This window comes from Psammomys obesus, unplaced genomic scaffold, assembly GCF_907164565.1.
Source record: "Psammomys obesus unplaced genomic scaffold, mPsaObe1.curated_primary_1811, whole genome shotgun sequence".
NCBI lineage: Eukaryota > Metazoa > Chordata > Mammalia > Rodentia > Muridae > Psammomys > Psammomys obesus.
This window is the reverse complement of record NW_026596134.1, coordinates 11,038,873-11,060,463: the sequence shown is the minus strand read 5'-3', so window position 1 is coordinate 11,060,463 and position 21,591 is coordinate 11,038,873. Positions and strand designations below refer to the sequence as shown.

General features: G+C 42.2%; 1 protein-coding gene across 3 annotated transcripts in view; it reads right to left on the bottom strand.

The window, feature by feature from the left end:
* The window catches only part of Ttc7b (tetratricopeptide repeat domain 7B), a 179,254-nt gene that overhangs the window by 137,823 nt on the left and 19,840 nt on the right, over positions 1 to 21,591 (bottom strand). For all 3 annotated transcript variants that reach the window (XM_055592898.1, XM_055592896.1, XM_055592897.1), the window contains exons 3-4: positions 12,948 to 13,078; positions 1,216 to 1,337 (exon numbers count right to left, since the gene is read on the bottom strand). In XM_055592898.1, the coding sequence (XP_055448873.1) occupies positions 1,216 to 1,337; positions 12,948 to 13,078 (253 nt within the window). The remainder of the gene's footprint in view (positions 1 to 1,215; positions 1,338 to 12,947; positions 13,079 to 21,591) is intronic.

Below are 21,591 nucleotides of genomic sequence, written 5' to 3'. Positions count from 1 at the left end.
CAAAGCCACCAGGCTACCCAAACCTCGGGATGTTGTTGTGGTCTTTGGCAGGCCATGCTGAGCTGAACCAGTGAACTTTGGGAGCAAAGGGGCCTTTCTTCTCAGATAGTTTAGGAGGATTTGGAATCTAAGAATTAATTTTCAACAAGTACAAAATGGGTACATGTAGCAGCAAGCTGCGGGCAGACCGTTCTGAGGGCTACGCCTCAAGGCCTAAAGCGCTTGAGGGGAGAGAGAGCCCCGGTGTTCACTGGGTCAGAGCAGAGACTTGTGTCCCTTCTGTCATTCAAAGCGCTACTGGACTACAGCTTCTAGAGGAAGGGGGCAAAGCCTGGGAGAGCTACAGAGAAACCAGATACCTACTGTTGGTCTTCATGCACATCTATCCTGCAGCACAATGTCAAAACAAGAACAACTGAAGAATATGGAACAGAATCAGCACGTTTCTCACAAGAACAACACAAAAGGAAAACATGTCAATGCCTGAGAGAGCCATCCTTTCCATCCATGTTCTGCAGCCCTTCTAACCCTCTCAAAGGCTATCTGAGGAGAAAAGGTCCTGATGGTGCATACAATTCTTGGGCTTGGAAAATTCAGTTTTCTGAACTGTTCTGATATGGAAAGGGTTCTGTGTGCTGGGCTTCCCTGGACGAAGTGGAGAGGCAGTGTCATTTACATGGAGAAAGGGCATCCCAGACATGGCTCCACCAGTGCCACTAGCCCTGTCTTGGAGTTCCCTATTTGGAGTTCATACTCACCCAAGTGTCTTCCTCCCTCCTCTCCCACCTTTAAACCTCATAGGAAGTAAAGAGAGATAGAGAGGACACAAGAGGAATCAATGCTCTTTCTCTTTATAAAACATTGCAATTGTAGCAAAGAACACGTGTGCATTCCTGTGTGTGTTTGTGTATGTGTGTGTGTGTGTGTGTTTGTGTGTATGTCTAGACTAGCTTGCCAAGCTAGTCCCTGGGATCCACCTGTCTCCACTCCTAGCACGGAGATTGCAGGCAAGTCTGCCTGCCATGCCTGGGTTGTATGTAGATTTGGGTCCTCCTGCTTGTGGGGTCAGCGCTTTAGCTGCTGAGCCATCCCCCAGTTCTGTAATTCATATTTAAAGTCACCTTGTTCTAACAGTTGAGCCAGAGACAGCGTATTCAAAGACTATTTTCCTTCTCAGGAAGTGCATTTAAAGCAATGACAACAAAGAAAGCTTACCCATTTTTGAAATAGAGGACATGGGCTCTCTGAAGTCCTGTTTCTAGGAAAAAGCCTAGTTCTTGATCGTGGGGAGCAGGGCCAGGCTTAGGGCTTCTGTTCTGAATATTAGTTAGTATTACCTAGAAGGGGAGAGAATTGGAAAACTAATCAAATACAGATCACTACTTCCTTCAAACCCTAGCTCCAAACACAGTGTAAGACTTGAACAACCAACTTCCTCTGGCAAAGACAGGTGTAGTCTCCGCGTGCAAGCATTAGCAGCAGAGGATGACTTCTGTCCCGGGGAAGCCTTGTAGCATGCTGACCCTGGGAGCTCAGAGCATGGTGCCAGCAGAACCATCAAACATGGAGTCTCTGCTAAATGCCAAGACATTGCCAGCGAGGGTGAGTGAAGGAGAACCATGTCCCAGCAAAAAGCAGAAAGTCACTGTCTACCACTGGCTCTGGTCAGGCAGGCTGACTTACTCCTCCAGCCAACAAGTGACACAACTGGCACTAAATTTGGAATCCGCCAGAAGACAAACTCACCAGGCTGCAGGGCTCACTCAAGCCAGGAGGCTGAGTGGTACTCAGCAACCCTCAAAGAGTTGAAGAAATAACCCTCTCTCCCTAAGCATGGCCTATGCCATGGATAACCAGGTTGAAAAGATTTAAATCTTTGGTTCTGAAAAAATCAGAACAGAAAAAAAACCTGCCAACTCCTCAGGTGAAAGACTTGCAAGCTGAATTTAGAGTGAGCTGTAAACACACAGCAGCAACTCTCAGTAGTTAAACTCAGGAGTCCAACAGAGCATTTCTCAGAGGGAATCAGACCCGTGGCACACTTAAAAACACACATGCAAACATGCTGCTCAGTCTCTGGAAGTGAGCAACTCCTTAAAAGACCCAAAGCCAAATATGCTGAAGGTTTTGAAATTACTCTCCAAGAATACATGAAGCAATTGCGGGCTCTCTAACTTACAAACTTTCCTTCAGGCACAGAGGAAAGAACGGGCTACGTGGTGAACCCACTGTTAGAGAACAAAACCCAGTTGGTCCCATCTACACAACATGCCAGCACCTTATCAAATGTCCCTGGCTCTGTGGTACTCCTTCCTCCAGAGACAAGCATCTCCCTCCATTGCAGGCTCCTCCTTGTGTCAGGCGTTGGAGATGCGGAGTCACACCCTAGGCTCTTTCCCATCCTCTCGTATGTCTATCTTGAGATGATAGCATCCATTTCTATGAGCTTCAAAACTCACTGGGACGTGAACAGCTTCCCAATTTAATTTCTAATCTTGGTCTTGTTCTGCCTTCTAAGTTCATTTAGCAAGTACGCAACTTGGAGGTCCAACACTGAAGCTTTCCAGATCACTTTTCATGTTCTCTTGGCAATGCCCTTTACTTTTCAAATCGTATATTATTCAAAAGTAAAAGTAATTCAGAACAGTACAAAAGGAATTAAAAACTGCCTCACAGTTTTACCACAAAGTAATCACCCATGTAACATCTGCTGGATGACAATCTAGACATTTCTGTGCATGTTAGTATTAAGTAAAGACAAAATCACTTTACAAAAAGGAGGCCATCTGATAAATTCCAGCTTTTAATTTAAGCCAATACATGAAATTTAGTTAATCTTAAAAAAATAATTAAAGTATAATTGAAGTACTCATAGACTCAGAATTATTTTTCCTGGTAGTGGGGATTGAGCTCAGCTTTTACATAGGCTAGGCAAGTGCTCTACTACCAAACTATATCTCCAGCCCCAGAAAAATAATTTTGTTCATGTGATTCATTAAAAATCTCCTCAAAGTTAAATACTAAATTTACTGTATCTATAGGTACATTAGTATGTGTGGATAAAAACTATATGCATGCAAGGGTGAAGGGGAGATAATTTTTTTTAGCCTACATATCTCAGCTTATATGGTAATGACACACTGTACAGATGCTGAGATTAGTACATTCATGCTTTCAATTTTGACTTTCCCTTCATCTACTTTTTTATATTACTATTTTTAGATTTAAGATTCCTACTATTGTTATGCTACCATTTTTATATTGCTAAGTAAATTCTGATTGTGACAGGTAGACAGATGATTAGATAGATACATAGATACACAGACAGATAGGGTTATAGTTGGATGCTATTTGTTTGTTTGGTTTGGTTTGGTTTGGTTTGGTTTGGTTTTGGTGCTAAAGACTGAAAGCAGGCATTTGTCTGTACTGGGCAACTGCTTTACTACCAAGCTGCATCTAGTCTTATGCAGAGTGCGGATGACTGTAGCTTTGTAGCAAGTTCAGAGGTCAGGAAGTATGAGTCTTTCAACTTGATCCATCTATTTCAATACTTGTTTCAGCTGCTCTGGTTCCCCTGAAATGTCACACAAATTTCTGAACCAACTTGTTGATCTTTTTTTTCTTTAAAAATGGAGATCATATTTACTAGTTACTGATCCAAGTGTGTGATCAGTTTCCAGAATGCTAGCATTTAACAGATTGGGCACGTCAACCCCTGAGCGTGGGTTAGCTTTTGCTTACTTAGTAGGACCTGTCTATTTAACACTTTCTTCTTTTAACTTTTACTTCACATACTTTTGTTACATGTATTCCTGTGGATTTTAATCTTTGGATATTAGTAAACATGCTTTAGTTTTAAGTTTAGCACCACACATTGTTAGCAGAAACACAAGACCTTATGCACTAATTTCAATATCCTATAACCCTGCTAAACCTGTTATTGCTTCCAACAGATTTCTGTGTGTGGATTTTATGTGTATGCAATCTGCATCATCTGACAGAGAATTTCGGATCTAGATTCCCTTCATTGCTTTTGCGGGCCAAAACACACTGAGAAGAATTCCTAGTAACATACCAAGCAGAAGTAATTTTTAAAAAATTAATTTTCTTGTCCTTGATCTTAGGGGAACACACCCTATACCCAGGCTGAGTAAGATCCCACCCATTTCTAGACAGTTGGCTGCCTTTTCTCATTAATCAGGACAGGGTGTTGGATTTTATCAGATGCTTTCTTTGCACTTACTGAGATGATTACAGTTTCTTTATGCCCCATGCGTCATCCCATTAAGATGATACACCATCTTCCTGAACTGTGCATCTCTTAGTCCTGGCATATAATCCTTAGAGAAACCCCTCAACTTCCCACAGGTGTAATCTTGATAAACAGAACCTAAGTTGGAAGAGTATTTAATACATATAACTGGGCATCACAGCTTAGCCTGACCTACCTTATACATGCTCTGAATACTTAGGATAACCTACAGTTGGCCAAAGCCATCTAACTCAAGCTTACTTTGTGATAAAGTACTGATGAGCTCGTGTAATGTACTGGACGCCTGTACATAAAACACGCTGGCAGTGCACTACGGAGTGCACGTGGGTGCCATCTCTTCCGGGAGCTGATCTTGACGTCACACTGGTCCAGCACCATTCTCTGGCTTCAGAGTTGTCTTGAGTGTTCCCACACCACCCTCGATGGCAGCCTGCTGTATTGTGCTGCTTGCTGGGGCTGGGACTTGCTTCCTCTTTCAATTACATCAGCTTTCTTCACAACTTAAGTCAGTGGTTCCCAACCTTCCTAATGCTGCAACCCTTTAATATAGTTCCTCATGTTGTGCAGACCCCAACTATAAAACTATTTTGTTGCTATTTCACAACTGTAATTTTTCTTCTGTTATTAATTGTAGTATAAACATCTGTGTTTTCTGATGGTTTTAGGCAACCCCTGTGAAAGATTCATTTGACCCCCAAAGGAGTCGTGACCCATAGGTTGAGAACCACTGGTTTAATTAAGCCTTTTCTTTAATTCCTTTTCACAATTTGGCAGCTTAGCTGGATGGGGTCTTGCCCTATGCTCACCACCCCATTTAGCATGAGACTTTTCTTGAAACTTTTTAAAAATCTCTTTGAGCACTGGACTTGGTGCCATTACAGTTCCAGGTGCTCCTTTTTCCCTTATATTGTACATTTTAAAATATTTTCTTGCTCAGTTTGCTCCTTTTCATTATAGATCTGCATAAGACTAACCACTAATAACCACACAACAGAGTCAATGCTAGGTTGTTTTGAAATCTCCTCTGCCAACACCATTAATTCAAAACTTTTCAATTTAGCCTCAGGCAGACTTTTTTTGGACAAGGGCACAAAGCCACATTCTTCATCAAAATACCACAACATTGGTCTTTAGGCCACATATTAATATTTTTCTCCTCTGATACCTCTTGAGCTAGGCTGTCCTAATCTACATTACTCTCAACAGCTTTGTCCCCCATACTCATAGTAGTATGATCCATAAAGCACCACTTAAAGCGTTCAACTGCTTTTCTGGTTCAAAGTCTCACAGTCGATATTCTAGCAACAAACAGCACAGTCAGGACTGTCACAGTAATACTCCACTCTCTGGTACCAACTTCTGTCTTAGTGTTTATTGTTGTAAGAGACACCGGCACCACAGCAACTCTTATAAAGGAAAGCTTTTAAATGAGGCTGGCTGGCTTACAGTGTCAGAGGTTTAGTCCATTGTCATCATGGCAGGAAGCATGGCAGCCTGCAGGCAGACATGGTGCTGGAGAAGGAGCTGAGAGCTCTACATCTGAACCCACAGGCATCAGGAAGAGATAGCCATCTGGCTTGGAATGGGGTTTTTGAAACCTTAAAGCCCACTCTCAGTAACACACCTCCTCCAACAAGGCCACACCTCCTAATCCTTTCAAACTGTACCACTGCCTGATGACCAAGCATTCAAATCTATGAGCCCATGGAGGCCATTCTCATTTAAACCAGCACAAAGAGAAATTGAAATTTGCAACAAAAAATGTTAGTCATATGTACTATCTCAAACTGAACTCTAATCTTGGTTTAGGAATTAATTCTTTTTAAATATGAAAGAGTGGCAAACTTCTGATACCCTAGTTGGGGGTTATTCCAACATTCAAGTCTTTATCAGAGTAATTTAATAGAGGCTGATATAATTTTAAAAAGTCAAGCAGACCCTAACTCATGGTGTTACCTCAGCTTCTTGAGTGATGGGATTATTCTATTCCCAGCTCAGTGTTTCCTTTCTGCTCTTAAAAGGCTCCACCAATTACTGAATAAACTGTCCCTGTAGCTCTCTAGCTTTTTGTTCTGTTGTGGATCAGGGAGACTGGCCAGAAGATCTGGTCATTCCGTGTGGTAGAAGATCAGAGCTCTTTATTTTTTTTTAATTATGCATGTGTGTATATACGTATGTACTCACTTTATAGCCTGGCCTTAGCCCCATCCCTCCTCACCTCCCAGTCTCACCCCCTCTCCCTCCCTCTTCCCTGTCCCTCTCTCCTATTCCTCAGCAAAGGGAAGGCCCCTTTCCCATCCATCTCAGCTCATCACAGAGATGAAGAAATTTCAAAAATGAAGAAATAAGAGTTGTTAAAGTTGAAATAAAAGAGCTCTGATTGTTAATAGTGTCAAGGGTTGGTTCTCTCCCATGAAGTGGGTATTGGGTTGGGCCAGACATTGGTTGGACCTTCCCTCAATCTCTGTTTTATCTTTATCCATGTACATCTTGTAGGCAGAGTGAATTTTGAGTTGAAGATTTAGTGGCTGGGTTGGTGTTTCCCTCCCTCTGCTAGGAGACATGTCTAGTTAGAGGGTGTCCTCTTTTGTCTCTGTGGCCTCTGCTACTAGGGGGTCTCTGCTAGAGTCCCTCTCATATCCCCCAGGAGCCTACTCTGACTTAGGTCTCAAGCTAGTCAGAGAGATGTCTTCAACCACAGTTTCTCTTCAGACAGGAATCAAGCAGAGTTGTCCTCTGAGAGGCGTCACCCAGCAGTGCCTCAAAACAGATGCCAATTACAACCAATCATTAGGCAAGGCATAGGTAGCCTTTTGGAAAAGTGGGTGTGGGGGAAAGAAAAAGACCTGAAGGTGATAGGAGCTTCACAAGAAGACTATCAGAGTCAACTAACCAGAGCCAAGAGAATCCTGCTGAGACTGAAGCACCAATGTAGGACCTTGCATGGACTGGACCTAGGCCCCCTATAGCTCATATCTCATGTGGGTTCCCTAATAAGGGAGCAGGGCATCTCTCTGACATGGACTCCCTTGCCAGCTTTTCAATTATTTCCCCCTGGAGGGACTGTCTTGCCAGGTCACAGGAAAAGAGGACACACCCAACATTCAAGTTTTAATAACAATAAAACTCAGTGGTTAAGGGTGTGTACTGCTCTTGTAGAGAACCTTGCTTCCCAGCACCCATGTCTGGTGGCTCACAACTGCCTGTAACTTCAGCTCTAGGAGATCTTACGCTCTCTTCTGGCCTCCATAGGCAGTGCACTCACATGCACAAACCCACACACAGACACAAACATACATAATTAAAAACAAAGTCATTGAAACAAAATACAGTAAATACAATAAAAGATTTCATAACAATAAAAAGTCAATGCATGCTACACCACAAACAGATCTTGAGAACATTAGGCTAAGTCAAAGAAGTCAGTCGTCATAGATCACGGATTATGTGACTTTATATGAAATGTTCAGAACATACACATTTACAGAAGCAGAGAGGTTAGCAAAGCTCAGAGCTGTGAGAAGGGATAGAATGGGAAGTAACTGCAGGCAGCTACAGGCTTTCTTTTAGATTGATGAAATGTCCTGGTACTAAATACCAGAGATGCTCACACAGTTCTGAATCTAATCAATAAAGTGTTGATGGTTGAGCACACTGGTAGTATGCCTGTAGTGCCAGCTGGGACTACAGAAGCTGGGGTAGCAGGATGACTTGAGCTCAGGTGATATCCTCTCTCACTACATAAATAAGCAAACAGATGAATACAAAAGATGCACAGATTTATACAATTTAAATGGATCATACCTCAGTAACCCCATCTTTTAAAATTATTACATTTATCACTTACTGTGTGGAGGGAGGTTGCACTACTGCAGAGCAAGTGTGAAAGTTAGAGGATAATTCTCTCCTAGCATGTGAATCCTCGTGATTGAACTCAGGTTTTCTGGCTTCGCAGCAACTGCCTTTTCCCACTGAACTGTCTCACTGGCCTATCTCACTGATGCTATTCTTTAAAATAACAACTATTAAGCAAATATGGGGGGAAATGTCCCATTCATAATTGAAAAATATTATTATTTATATTTATATTATATATTTTTATATTTATATATATTATTATTTATATTGAATAATATTATTCAATAATTGAAAAATATTAAACAACACATGCAAGACATTATGTTCACCTAGAAATAATTTTGTAACAATTTGCCAAGATGCAAATCAACACTTAGTCTCCTGAACTGCCAAAGCTGAATATTTGCTAATGGCCCCAGTACATGATAGCAAGAGTGGTCAAATATCCCCACTTCTGGGCAGTTTGCCCCTAAGAAGTAATAGAAATAAAGGAAGGGAAAAGCTGCCTGAAGGAAGTTGCCAAGTTAGATCCAATAATAAGGTATCACTTGAAATAATATATAACCATGAAAATAATGTAAAATTTAATATAAAATAAAAATAAGATAGATGGAAAATGCTTTACTGTTTTAAGAGCAAAGGCATTACAACAATACAAAAAAATGAGCATGAGTGGCTGCTGCTCTCTGGCTACTAGACTTTTCTAGAGTTCTAAGAGCAATGTAGAATTCAGGTCCAGAAAGCTAGATGTCAGGCTCAAAATCAGAGCTACTAAAGAGGCTAGCCAGCCCATCTCTGGACATTTCTGTGTTCAAATATTGGCCTGTGCTCTGGAGTAGAGTGGTGGAAACTGAAAGCAAGGAGGTCATTCTCTCTTGACTGTCTCACACTTGAAAGCATGAGTGCAGTAGCGTGGTCCCTCAACTCCAGCTCTGCCTCTCTCAGCAGCATCTAGCTTGAATTCATGACACACATTGACCTTAATCTGACCCAGCTCTGGCTCCGTCACTCAGCTGTGCCACTCAGGTTCCCTTGCGTGGCAGACATCATAAGCTCAAGTCGTGACCTCTGGTCTCTTGAGCTGCTCATTGAGAAGGAGGACTCCAGGTTGGGCTCTGCAATACTTGGGGACCTGGTGCTTCTTCTTGGAACTTTAGCACTAAAATGTCCCATAAATAGTTACAGATGCCCTGCAGTTTAGCTTTAGCATCTTTTCCAAAATTGGGTGTGAAGAAATAAACTGTCAGCAGAAGGTAGAGTTCCACCCTGGCCCTGCTCCTACTCTAGAATGTCACCAGCAGCTGGCCAGGCAGTCTATGCAAAGCCCGGAGATAGAATGACTTCATGTGCCAAAAACAGGGCTCAGGTTATGACAGGAAGGATGAAGTCATCTTTATCCATATCACTGTATCACCACAACTACCTTACAGGGCAGAAAACTTTTATTTACCGTTGGCATGCTGCCACTCTCTGAATATAAACTAATCAAAGACACCGTGCACCACTGTTACTGCTATCTGCTCAGATTTGATTTGTGTGATCAAATTATCTTACACATGCAGTATTTGCTATGTTTTAGTCTCTTTCAGAAAACAAACTACTAGAACAACATTAGTCCATGTCTCTATGACCCTAACTTAACAAGGACAACCCTACACAGTTTTCATTGATTCATCTCCCTTGAACCTACCTCCACAGTTGGAACAAGGAGAATGAGCCAGAGCCAGCCCCCAGCATGCTACCTGGCATACCACCATCCTGGAGCTCTAGGCCTTTGAAATTAGACAACTCAAGTCCCATTAGTTCTGCAATGAAAACAGAAAACTGAAGCATGAAAAATAAATGAGCGGGCCAAAGTCCATCTGGGTGTAAAGAACAAAGTCAGAACCTAGAAACAGAAAGAGCAGGTTTCAGTTCAGACAGGGCAATCACATGACCCTGAAAGGACCCTTTGTGCACTTGTCTTTGCATTCCTAATAAGACAAGGTTCTTGTGATAGTGCAGATTTTCATCTAAACACCTGGAAATTTAAAGGTCGTACTGAACACTAAGCTGACATTTGCTGTGTGCTAACATGTACTGGGAAATAGTGAGCTGGCTGCTCATCACGGGTAACTAGACGGCAGCTATTGCAGCTACTTGTGGATGAGGCTCCTGAACACAGAGAGGCTAAGTGACATGCCATACAGTTTCACAGCTAAGTGGTGCCTTAAATAGGACTCTAGCTCCACCTCACTGTCCTTCCTGCTGCCTCTCATGGCTTAAGCTAGCAGACTCACGCAGAAGGGTGAGGTTAGCCCCCTTCTGAAAGGTCCCTCACTGCCCTTCTACACTGCAACTCCATGGGTGAACAAAAAGACCACAGGCAGATTCAGAGAATGGCAGGGCCTCAAATTTGAGAAAACATTAGTAAACTACCTCAAGAGTTCCCCAAAATTTTATTTTTGCAAATGAACAAACTTAAGAGCCAATGGTCATAAATAAAATGCTAATCAATCCAGGCAAACAGCAGCCTCCTTATTTCAGTGTGGCAGGAAAGCAGGGGAAAACATTGTACAAGGCAAAAGCACATCAGATTTTCTTCATAGGACAGCTCAAAGGCAAGGCATTATTTGTCCCAGACTTGTTAGGAGTTTTACTCCTACTTCAGCATAATTTAAAAGCTCAAAATCAAGTCAACTGAGATCAAAATTTAAAAACAAATAAGTTCTATCAATCCCTGAACCTCCACTAAGCCAAGTTTTCCTAGTTTCTAGACTGACCAACATAAAATGTCTTGAGTACCTACCAACAGCCAAAACCGATGTTTGGCTCATTCACCTCTCTCCTTGCAGCAAAGTTTCCATGAAGAAAACATACTGAAAAGTCAGCCAGATTCATGCAGAAAGGATGAGATTTAATTGCACTCTGGAGAAGGTTTTCATAGTCCAGTACTTGTGAAGTGCTGTCCACAGGACAGAGTGTATGGCTGGTAGAAGGGTGACAATTCAGTGCAACCATGCAGTGGCCTGAAGACTGAACTGCAGGAGCACTGAACTAGGTGTCAGGAGAGAGTTAATTTCTAATTCAGTATTGACCAAACTTCCTGGTTGTCCTGGGCCTTAATTTTCTTTTCAAAATATAACTCCTATGATCACTATATCCTTAATACCAAAAAGGGAAGGAAACAGGGGAGAAAGGAGGAAGGGAGGTCTTTCTTGAATTCCATGATTATATGAATTTCCTTGATGTCCAGCTGAAGAACTCAACAGGACCTGGGGAGTTAGGAATGAACACAACAGGCTGTAGATCCCATCTGCGACATGTGACAGGGAAGGGCAGCTCCAAAGTGGACAATAGTAAACTGAGAAGTAACGGTCTCTGGGTGAGCTGTGTGGTCAAAAGCAAAGCTTAGCTAGGATGAACTAATTGCAACACAGCCACAGGCTGGGTGGGGGAGTGGCACAGATTTCAAACTCAGCATGCATGATCATTTCCCTGACAATCACTATAGTAACGCTGAACAATGACACAACAGAATTCACTCCTCATGGAACCTTCTGAACGAAGAGCATACCGGCCAGAGGGCCAGATATCAACCAGAACTCTCAAACATTGTGTCCTATAGACATAGCTAATTAAGGCCAGGTCAAATGATTCTCCACAGTTCCCATCCATTCTTCAGTTTCTGCAATTCTCATTCTGCTTTTCTTGTCAAGGACAATTCTGACTCTCCCTACGGCCACCAACACACAAAACCAAAAACCAAAACCCAAAACAAAACAAAAAACCCACAAGAGCTAGCAAGGCTTAGGTAGTCCTTCTTTGTCTTCTAATCATTATGGAAAATCAAGGCCTAGACAATTCAGGGAAAGCACATCTTCTGATCATGTCCAAGTCTTACAAGATTGGTTATGATTTCAAACAATCCCACAGGTACGTATCTGGACTTGAGAAGGTTAAGATAACAGACAATTTTTGGTTACCCCCTGGGAAACTGCTACAGAAGAAACTTAGGAGTTACTGTCATTATAAATCAGTGATACCAAGAATCTAAATGTTCCCATATCTAGAGTAAGTGTCTTTAGCCACATGACCTTACAGAATTTTTGCAAGAAGTTCATGAGATAGGACTACTTTTATGAGCTTTTTATTAATGGGCAAAACTGAGGCTGAGCTGTGAAGGAACTTTGCAAAGAGTAGGCTGGAAAGACGGACATTGTTCTGAACAAGTAAGATGCCCACCCATCCATGACTATATCTCTGACCTCATCCTTGGCCCCATCCCTGACTTCATCCCTAGCCCCATTCCTGGCCCCATCCCTGACTCCAATCTTGACCCCACTGAGCCTTCAGCCAACTTTGCTCACTCAGTCTCTTGCTTCCATGACATTCTTGTCAGTTGTCACTTTTCCTTACCCCAACACAGACTAAACACTTGACTGCTGGGGCCTCTACAGACAGTCTCAGGAAACACACAACCTGCTCAAAACATACTAGTTAAGCCCCCAGCAGATCTCTGCCATACTATCAAGGTAAATTAAGTTGCCCAAACCTACTGGTATGAAGAGTGACTGGCCAATTTCAGTGTGCCAAAGGTATGGACACTGCATACTGTCCTGTCTGTACATATCCATTGACCCACTTCTTTTCATAAATACCACACCTAATGACTATTTTCTCCATAACATTCGGGGATGCAAGCAGAGTTTGTGCCCAGGGGCAGACAAGTCAAAGGTTTTCCAGTGGTAGAATACAACGGCCCACAATCCAATTTGTGTGTGTGTGTTGGGGAGGGGGGTAGTACCAGCTGGAATAAACGCATGTTCTTACTTACCCTTTCTATCTCCTGGAGGTACAAGAGTGCAATGTCCCCAGCTTTCTCATAACACGTGATGACATCCTGCTCCCGGTCCACATGGAGATCACTGGTAGAGGATGAAATAGGCAGCTTCTCTAAACAAAGTCCTAAGAGTAAAGCAAACACAGAAACTGAATAAGTTGGTTTTCATGGGACTTGCTTTTAAGTATCACTCTAGAGGGCCATGACATAGTCCTATCAGAGAAGTGGATCTTCCAACCCTGTCCTCCTTTAATGAGACAGGGTCTCACTATGTAATAATGGCTGGTCTGGAACTCCCTAAGTAGACCAAGCTGGTTTTGAACTCACAGAGATCTACTTTGCCCCTCTCTCTGCTTCTCAATTAAAGGCGTGGGATACCACACCCTGACTGCCTTCTCTTTCAAAGAGAAAATGGAACATCAAAATGAAGCTCAGAAGGAACATCTAAAGTGGCAAAAGAAAGGGACCACTCATAACACATGCAGTCTGCTTCACCTTGATATTCAGTGTAAACTTGAAAGGGCCCATCACCACGAGCTCTTTCAGTCCTGAAGAATATAGTGGTCATGTTTATACATCAGCATGAACAGGCAATGAGGTGCTAGGTCATTTGGACAAACATTCTAAGTGTGTCTATAGGAGGTTTCTGGATGTGATTTACACTTTGAGTAAATCAAATTGCTGCAAATTGAGTAAGCAGGTTGCCTTCCCTAAGGCCTCATCTAGTCACCTGACTAGAAGAGAACAACAGCTGGGAGAAAGAAAAGCTTGGTCTTTTCCTGACTGAATTGAAGCACTGGCTGCTCTTGGCCTAGGGCCTGCTGACTCTCAGACTGAAACCTATGCCATGGGGTCTTTGGGTTCCCAGGTCTTCAGATTAGACTAGAAGTATACCAGCAGCTCCCTTGTGGTTCTAGCAGTCAACTAAAGGTCTTATCTCCTACTGACCCTGACCCAGGATGGTCCTGATTTAATACAAAGACTCTCACTCAACTATGCCCAAAGCTCTCCAACAATTTTTAATAACAAGCAAATATGGCAGCTCTAGTTTAGATCTTACTGTCCCTTAATGCCTTTATGTTAAAGGCTTGACCCTGTTCCCTACCCTCGCCCCAGGGTGCTTCTTGGGAAGATGTGAAGTCTTTTAAAAGGCGGCAGCTAGAGGAAGGTCTTTAAGTCACTGGGGCACACCTTGGAATAAATGTTCAATGCTGAGGGAGTTAGACACTACAGAAATCTTACCACATGCACACCAACATTTGATTGAACTTAGGAGCCATTAGAACACATGGTCATTTCTTAGTTCTGAACCAGAGAAACCCCAGAACAGCGTCTGGAGGCATTTTTCTCATAGATGAGACAAACAACTCTTTGCCAGGGTAGAGTTCAGGGCTGAGATGTACTAAATCACGAAAGGCTGACCAACCTTCAACTGGCCTAGAGAAATCAGACTCAGTTTCTACCCAGCAAAAGGCAGAAGGAGAAGACACAGTGGGGAATGGTGTGACAGAATTTTCACAATAGGATTTCTGCTGCCTCAAGTGCTCTATGACATGATTCATGGTCCAGCTCATTTAAAAGTCTGAGAGTCGGAAGTGGAAGTGGCTAGAAAGATCAATTCCCCTTTACAGCTGAAGAAGTGGAGACTTATCGTGATAAAGAAAGTGATTTGCCCCAAACCAGACAGTTAATGGGTCTTTAGTCTCCCAGCTGACATACGTCATGCTAGGTGCTAATATTCACAGTGGACTCTACTCCAGAGACGGGAGCAGACACACCAAGCACAGAAAAAAAAAAAAAAAGCTGAAACTTTAGAGGTACCTTCTTGAGAAATGGCTTCATCCAAAGTACTCTCAGCGAACATCATAAATGCCTTAGGCTGTAGGGCCACTTCTATGTAGAGCTTCACAGGGAGCCAGCAGTCAGCAAAGCACCCTGGGAGCTCAGAGGTCAGAGGTCTGCCTTGCCAGAGCCTCTGTTAGTTTTCAGATGTTTTACTGAGGGGCTGGAAGGATGGTTCAGTATTAAGAGCACTGGCTGCTCTTCCAGAGGACCCAGGTTCAGCTCCCAGCACCCACATGGCAGCTCACAACCACCTCAGATTATCCGATACCCTTGGTGGGCACCTGGCGCACAGATATACATGCATATGGTGTACAGACATACATGCAGGCAAAACACCCATACGCATAACATAAAATGAAATAAAATAAAGTGAGCAAATCTAAACAAATCAAAAGCCTTATTGAGGTAAGGTTGGACTATGATAAACGACGCATCCCGGGTACTTCATGATGACAGGGTTGGCTTGTGTCTTGCTTTTTCATTAACAAAAGTCCATAGCTGAGTTAGGGCTTACTCTTTAACTTATGCATTCCATGAATTGTGACAAATGTATAATGTCATGTATCTGCTATTGTCATATGACACGGTGCACACTCACCACCCTAAAGATGTCCAGTGCCCACCTATTTATCCCAGCCCTCCTGGAAACCACTAAGCATCCTGTCTCTGAGGTTTGGCTTTATCCAGAACATCATCTAGAGTCATACAGTCCGCAGCTTTTAGAGCCTGGCCTCTCTAGAGTAGCAGTGCACACTGAAGGTCCCTCCATGTCTTTTGATGGCCTACTAGCTCACTTCTTTCTCTTGCTAACTAACACTCCACTTACCTATCTATTGAAATAGTTTGCTTGATTGCTTAGTTTTGACTACTGGAGAAGTTATAAACATGAACTTGTTGGATTTTTTGTGGACACAAAATTCAATTCAATTTAGTAACTAGCAAGATGTGCAACTTCTAGATCACATGCAAGACGATGTTGAAGTTACAGTCGTGGAAGAAAGCGCCCCACACTGCTTCTCGCCTGTGACTGGCTAGGATCAAGGGTCTGGCTGTTTTCAAGGTGGCCGTACTGCTCTGTGCACCAGCAGGGCTGAGTGAGTTTCTGCTGCTCTCTTTGTGCCCAGCACTGGTGTTGCTGGCTGGAGTTAGCCAGGCTGGCAGGTACACAGTGCTAGCTCACTCTTCTATTTATCTGCACTTCCCTGATGACTTGTGTCAAGTACTTTTCATGCTTATTTGCTACCTGTATGCCTTATTTGAAGTGCTACCTGATTTTTTGTTTATTTTTATTTTTATTTTTTGCTTTTTTTCATTTGGGGTATTCAGGGTGTATTTGGGGTATTTTAGTGTTGAGTTTTAAGTATTCTCTGTATCTTTTAAATGGAAACCCTTTATTATAAATATTTATTTTGCAAATACTTTCAAAAAAATCTATGGATTCTATAGAGTATATTCACAGATATGTACATCTGTGCCTAGGTGAGCATGGGTGTGTCGGGGGGGCAGAGTTCAAAATCAGGGTTCTTTTTCTGTCAAGGCACATCACCTTTTGAAGAAGTGTTTTTCCCTGGCCCTAGAGCCGGCCAATTCGGATAGATGGCAGGCCAGCAAGTCCCAGGGAGCCTCCTATCTCAAGTTCCCTGAAACTGTAAGCTCTTGCCCGGCTTTTCTTTGGGGCTAAGGCTCAGAACTTGGCTCTGCATGCTTGCGCAGCCAGCACTTTCCTTTCTTGAGCCTCACCCCAGCCCTCTAAGACGATCACTTCTATTTACCCTCCTTTACTGGCATCTTTCACAGAACATTAACTGTGATAAATTCTAATTTTATCAACTTTTTCTTTCATGGATTGCATTTTATATATTGTAGCTAAACCCCATTGGTAAACACAAAATCACCAAGTTTTCTCCTGTGTTATCTTCTAGAAGTTTCATAGCATTGCAGCTTACTTCAATGCTTATGATCTATTCTGACATGCTTGAGAAGTCTATAACTAGGTTTTTAGCTTTTCTTTTTCTGCATATAACTCTTCAGTAGTCTAACATTGTTTGTTGAAGACTACCACTACCCTTTCTCTAGTGAGCTGCCTTTGCTCCTAAGTCAATACTTTGTTGACTCAGTTGAATGGATCTATCTTTTGGCCCTGCTCTGTCCTATTGATGTAGCCATCTGTTCTTTGGCCAACAGTATGCTGTTTTGATCACTATATACCATTCTGATATCACTAATGAGGTATAATATACATGTGATAAAATTCAACTGTTATGTACTCAAAAATTTTAAAATAAATTCACAGATTTGCCTAAATGTCATCACAATTCAAATTTAGAATATTGTCATCATCCTCAAATGCTACTTTCTGTTCAGATGAAGTTGTTTCCCAGTCCTGCCCTTGGCTTTAGACTACATAAATGTACTATCACCATAGTTTACTCCTTTTGGACATTTTGTGTAAACATGTGGCCTTTGGGAGTTGATGTCTTTTCATGCATGCTTCCAGGCTCATCCAAGTTATACAAGTATTAGCACTCTTTCCCTGTACTTCTCTTTTCATAGTATTTCTTTTCATTCCTCTGATAGGCTGAATTTTCTACCCAACTGTCAAATTACAATTATATGGGCTGTTTCCACTCTGACTATTATGAACAATGCAGCTATGAATACTCAGGAGCAGTTTTCATGTGGAGAAATGTTTTAAATATTCTCTAGCAGAAACCTAGGGGTGGAGTGGCTGGATCACATGACAAGTTTCTTTTTAACTTTTTAATTGCCAAACTGTTTTTCTAAACCAGCTTCACCTTTTGGCATGTACCCAGCGGTAGGTGCTGTCTGCACAGAGCTGGCTTTGCTCCTGTCTGGCTTTTAAACAGATCCTACCAGAGGGCAGAGAAGGGAACTGTGTTTAACTAATACTTCCATCACCACTGACTCCAACCATCCATAGTCATGTGTTATCTACACATCTTCTTTAGTCAAGTGTCTGTTAAAACGTTTTATCCACTCACAGGGTTGCTAATTTTCCTACTGACTTGAGAGTTTTTTATATTTTAGATACAAGTGTTCAAATTTGTGATTTGTAAATATTTCTAGTCTATGACTTCTTCCCAATACCCTTTCTTCTTCTACATTTTATAAATAGCAGAAACAAACGTTTGATGAAATCCAGAGCATCGTTGTTTTCTTTAAATGGGCTGAGCTTGGGTCAACAAGGCTTTGCCATATGTACACCTCTAGAACTGGAACCAAGACTGTGATCCGCACTGCCATCATTTTTATACATGCTGCAGACTGGACTCTTTGTAAGCAGACTTCCAGCTTTCCAAGTCCATGTACTTGAAGGTTTTCCGTCCACAATGTAATGTACTTTATTTTTCTGGAAAATCAGATGGGAACCCATGGGTGCATCTCCGGGCTGTCTTCTGTTATAGCGAGCTGTCTATATGCACACCAATGCCTCTCAAGCGCCATCACTGATTGGCAGGAGAACCGAAGGCTGCTCGCAGGACTCTGGAGTTACAAATTGAGCCTGTTCATTCCTGAAGTCTATGCCTTTTACCTTAATTGATTTTAGTCCATATCTTTTTTGTGTCATAAACAGTAAACATGAATAGCTTTTTTGAGGTGTGGACATTTTTTTTTCCTGCAATCAGTGGCCTGAAGATAGTCTTGGGGAACACTGACATGCATTAGAGAATGAATGCTTCTAACTTTGCCACAAGTTTGTTCTGACCTACAATACAGTCGCATTGGTAAGTCTTCTGCTAGAAGAGAATGTGTGTTCTGGTGGTAGGTGGAATGCCATACAAGTCGGCACACTGTGTTCCTGGGCTTCTTTCTGTAGCCTACTGATCTCTTCTGGCTCTCACATTTGTTGACTCGGGCATTGAGTCACAGCATAACTGTATATTTGCTGACTTTTTCATGACTTTAGCAACTTTTGCTTCATATATTTTAAAGCTCTGCGACTGGGCATATAAACTTTAGAACTGTTATAACACTTAATAGATTGACTTCTTTGCTTCAACACCACCTTTGGCAACTTTAATCCAGCTTCTCATTTAATCCAATTCTCATTTGGTTAGTGTAACCACAACACATTTCTCACCCTTTTTTTCTCTTGAGCTACTGTGTCAATATATTTAAAGTACTTCTGTTATATTTAAAACACCGAAGTCTCTTTATTTTCCATTCTGATAATATTTCAGTTTGAGCATTTGGAACATTTACATTTAACCAGACATGGTGGCACATACGCATGATCCCAGTACTCTGGAGGCTGAGGATCACACATTTGAAGCCAGCCTGGGCTACACAGTGAAATTCTATCTCAAAAAACAAACAAACAAATCCCCACAGTGACATTTATTAAAATTTGTATTTGTCTCATGTGTCCCTGTGTTCTGTTTTCTCCCCTCCCCCCCCTTCTGCCTTCTATTTGGCTAGTGTTTATTTATCTTACTTGTTAACTTACTGGCAAAAATGCTCTGTTTGTTGCTTTTGCTTTAACCTATTATGATCTGCTTCAAATGACTTCTTATACTGTAAATAGCCTTTATAACTGCAAGCTTTCACCTGTCCTTCTATAGCTAGTATTTGTTTCCTGTATATATTCTACTTTCATATAGGATATAAATCCCATCTTAGATGGTTATTATTTTTATTAAGTAGTCGATTATATTTTAAAGAGACTTACTCTTCTATTTTCAGCAATATAGTTGGGCTCTTCTGTGCTGAACATTCATTTGTGTTGATTCATACTTCCTTCAAGTGTCTTTTTTTTTCTGCCCACACAGAACTAAAACCAGGAGTTTAATACAAGGAAAACCAATCCCCCAGAATATATTAAAAGGTCAAGAAAAATTGCTCTACTGCCTGACACAGTGTTCCTGCAGGTGGGACTCTGACCACTAATGCCCGTGGCAATGACCAAGGCATTCAGAGACATGCCAAGGCCCCTGAATCAAAGAAACATCAAGTCTGCTCAACACAACGTGATTATCCTTGTACTTTACTAGGTTCTAAAAAGCTGAAGCTCTGAGTCTACAACCCATAGCCATGCATGGCTAGTAAGGATATTTAAACTGACTTCAGAATCTACCCTCCACTACAGACCAGGCACAGCCTTGCTATGGGCTCAAGGTCTAAATAGCAAGCTTGTAACATTTCAGGTCTGAGCAGCAAGACAGTACACAGTGATGAGTCTACCCTTGGACAGAAGGCCCTTCTTGGTGTTAGACTGTTCCTTCTCTCTTTACCCCCAAAACTGTCTTTCATTTTACATGTCACTAGGCATGTATCAGAACAAGGTCAGAATCCTGACTTAGTGTAGCAAATCCATCTTTGCACAACTCAATTCCAGAATATTTATTTCTCTGTCAAGCTGGGCCTCTGGACTGGTACATAAATTTTCAAGTGTCTGGGATCACATCAACACTGTCTGAGTGGCAAAGTCCTGAGGTCAGGGCCCAGATTGGCTCCCATTAAAATTTGAGATGGTGTCTTGTCAGTCTCAAAGTCTGTCTCAATAGTGTTTTTAGTGACTTTCTTTTTCCCCCCTAGAGAAATACATGATAAAAAAAAAAAAGAAAGAAAGAAAGAAAGAAAAAGAAAAAAGAAAAACAGACTTGCTAAATAGCTTTCATAATGCCAACACCTCAGCAAGATCACAGTAATATCTACCTCTGTATTCAAAAGAGTAGCAATTTAGTGTGTATTCATCTGTTCTCGACTGCTACAATTAAATGTCAGACTAGGTATTGTACAGAAAAGTCGTCTGTTTACTCAGAGGTTCAGTAACAGTGACAATATCTTCTTAGCTCTGATGAGAGATACTTCTAACTACATCACAAGGTGGGCAGAATCATGGTAGGGTCACGTGCACAGGGGTCACACCCTTCCCAGGCTGTCCAGGCTGGGGTGTCATGGTGGGACAAGAAGCAAGAAGAAACAAGCGCGTCCTATTTAACAACCCACCCTTAAAGAAGCCATAGTTCCTTAAGCTCTACGTCAACACCTTCCATGGATAGCGCCCCAGCGATCCAGTCACTTTCCTCTCATTCCCTGTTCTTGGGGTTCCATCATCTATCAACATTGCCACCCTGGAAACCAGCACACAAACCTTTTTAGGGGCACACTTAAGGGGCAGCCAAGCTGTAACAAAATGCTATTTGACAACCAAAGCCAGGTTTAAAGTAATAAAGATAGCTGACCACCAAAAATGCAGAAAACCCACCCACCTAGCCCACGGCCCATCTCCTTGCTGTCAGATGAAGTTTCCACAGAGGGATTAGTATTTGGCAGGTCCTTCTGTGAAGTGAACATATTTCCCATGACCTCATGATGATAAAAATCATTTGGATTGCACACTCCTTGCTATCAAAGTTCTTCCACACACAGTGGCTATTTAGTAACACTCACTAGGTACTATCTGCATCCTAAACATACAGCAAAAGAGTCTCTGAGAACTTAAGTGACTTGCCCACAGGTGCAAGAGTCAAAAGTGGATAGCTGCAAGACAAGACAACCCAGGTAGGTGCTAGAGCAAATGCCCTGCTCTGGGGCTCACATCCTTCCCAGGCTGTCCAAGGTGGACTGTTGAAAGCTTCTTACCACTAGGGGCAAGAAGATGGGATGGGAGGCTTATGGGACAAGGTGCTGAAGAGCTGAGAAGCAGGCTGGGAACCCTCCATAACAGGCCCAGCCTCTGTGCTGCTCTATTGAGGTGGGACTACAGAATTCTTCATGTCTGGCTCTGACCCATACAATCAAGGTTCATTTAGCTGGGGCCTTCTCAGTG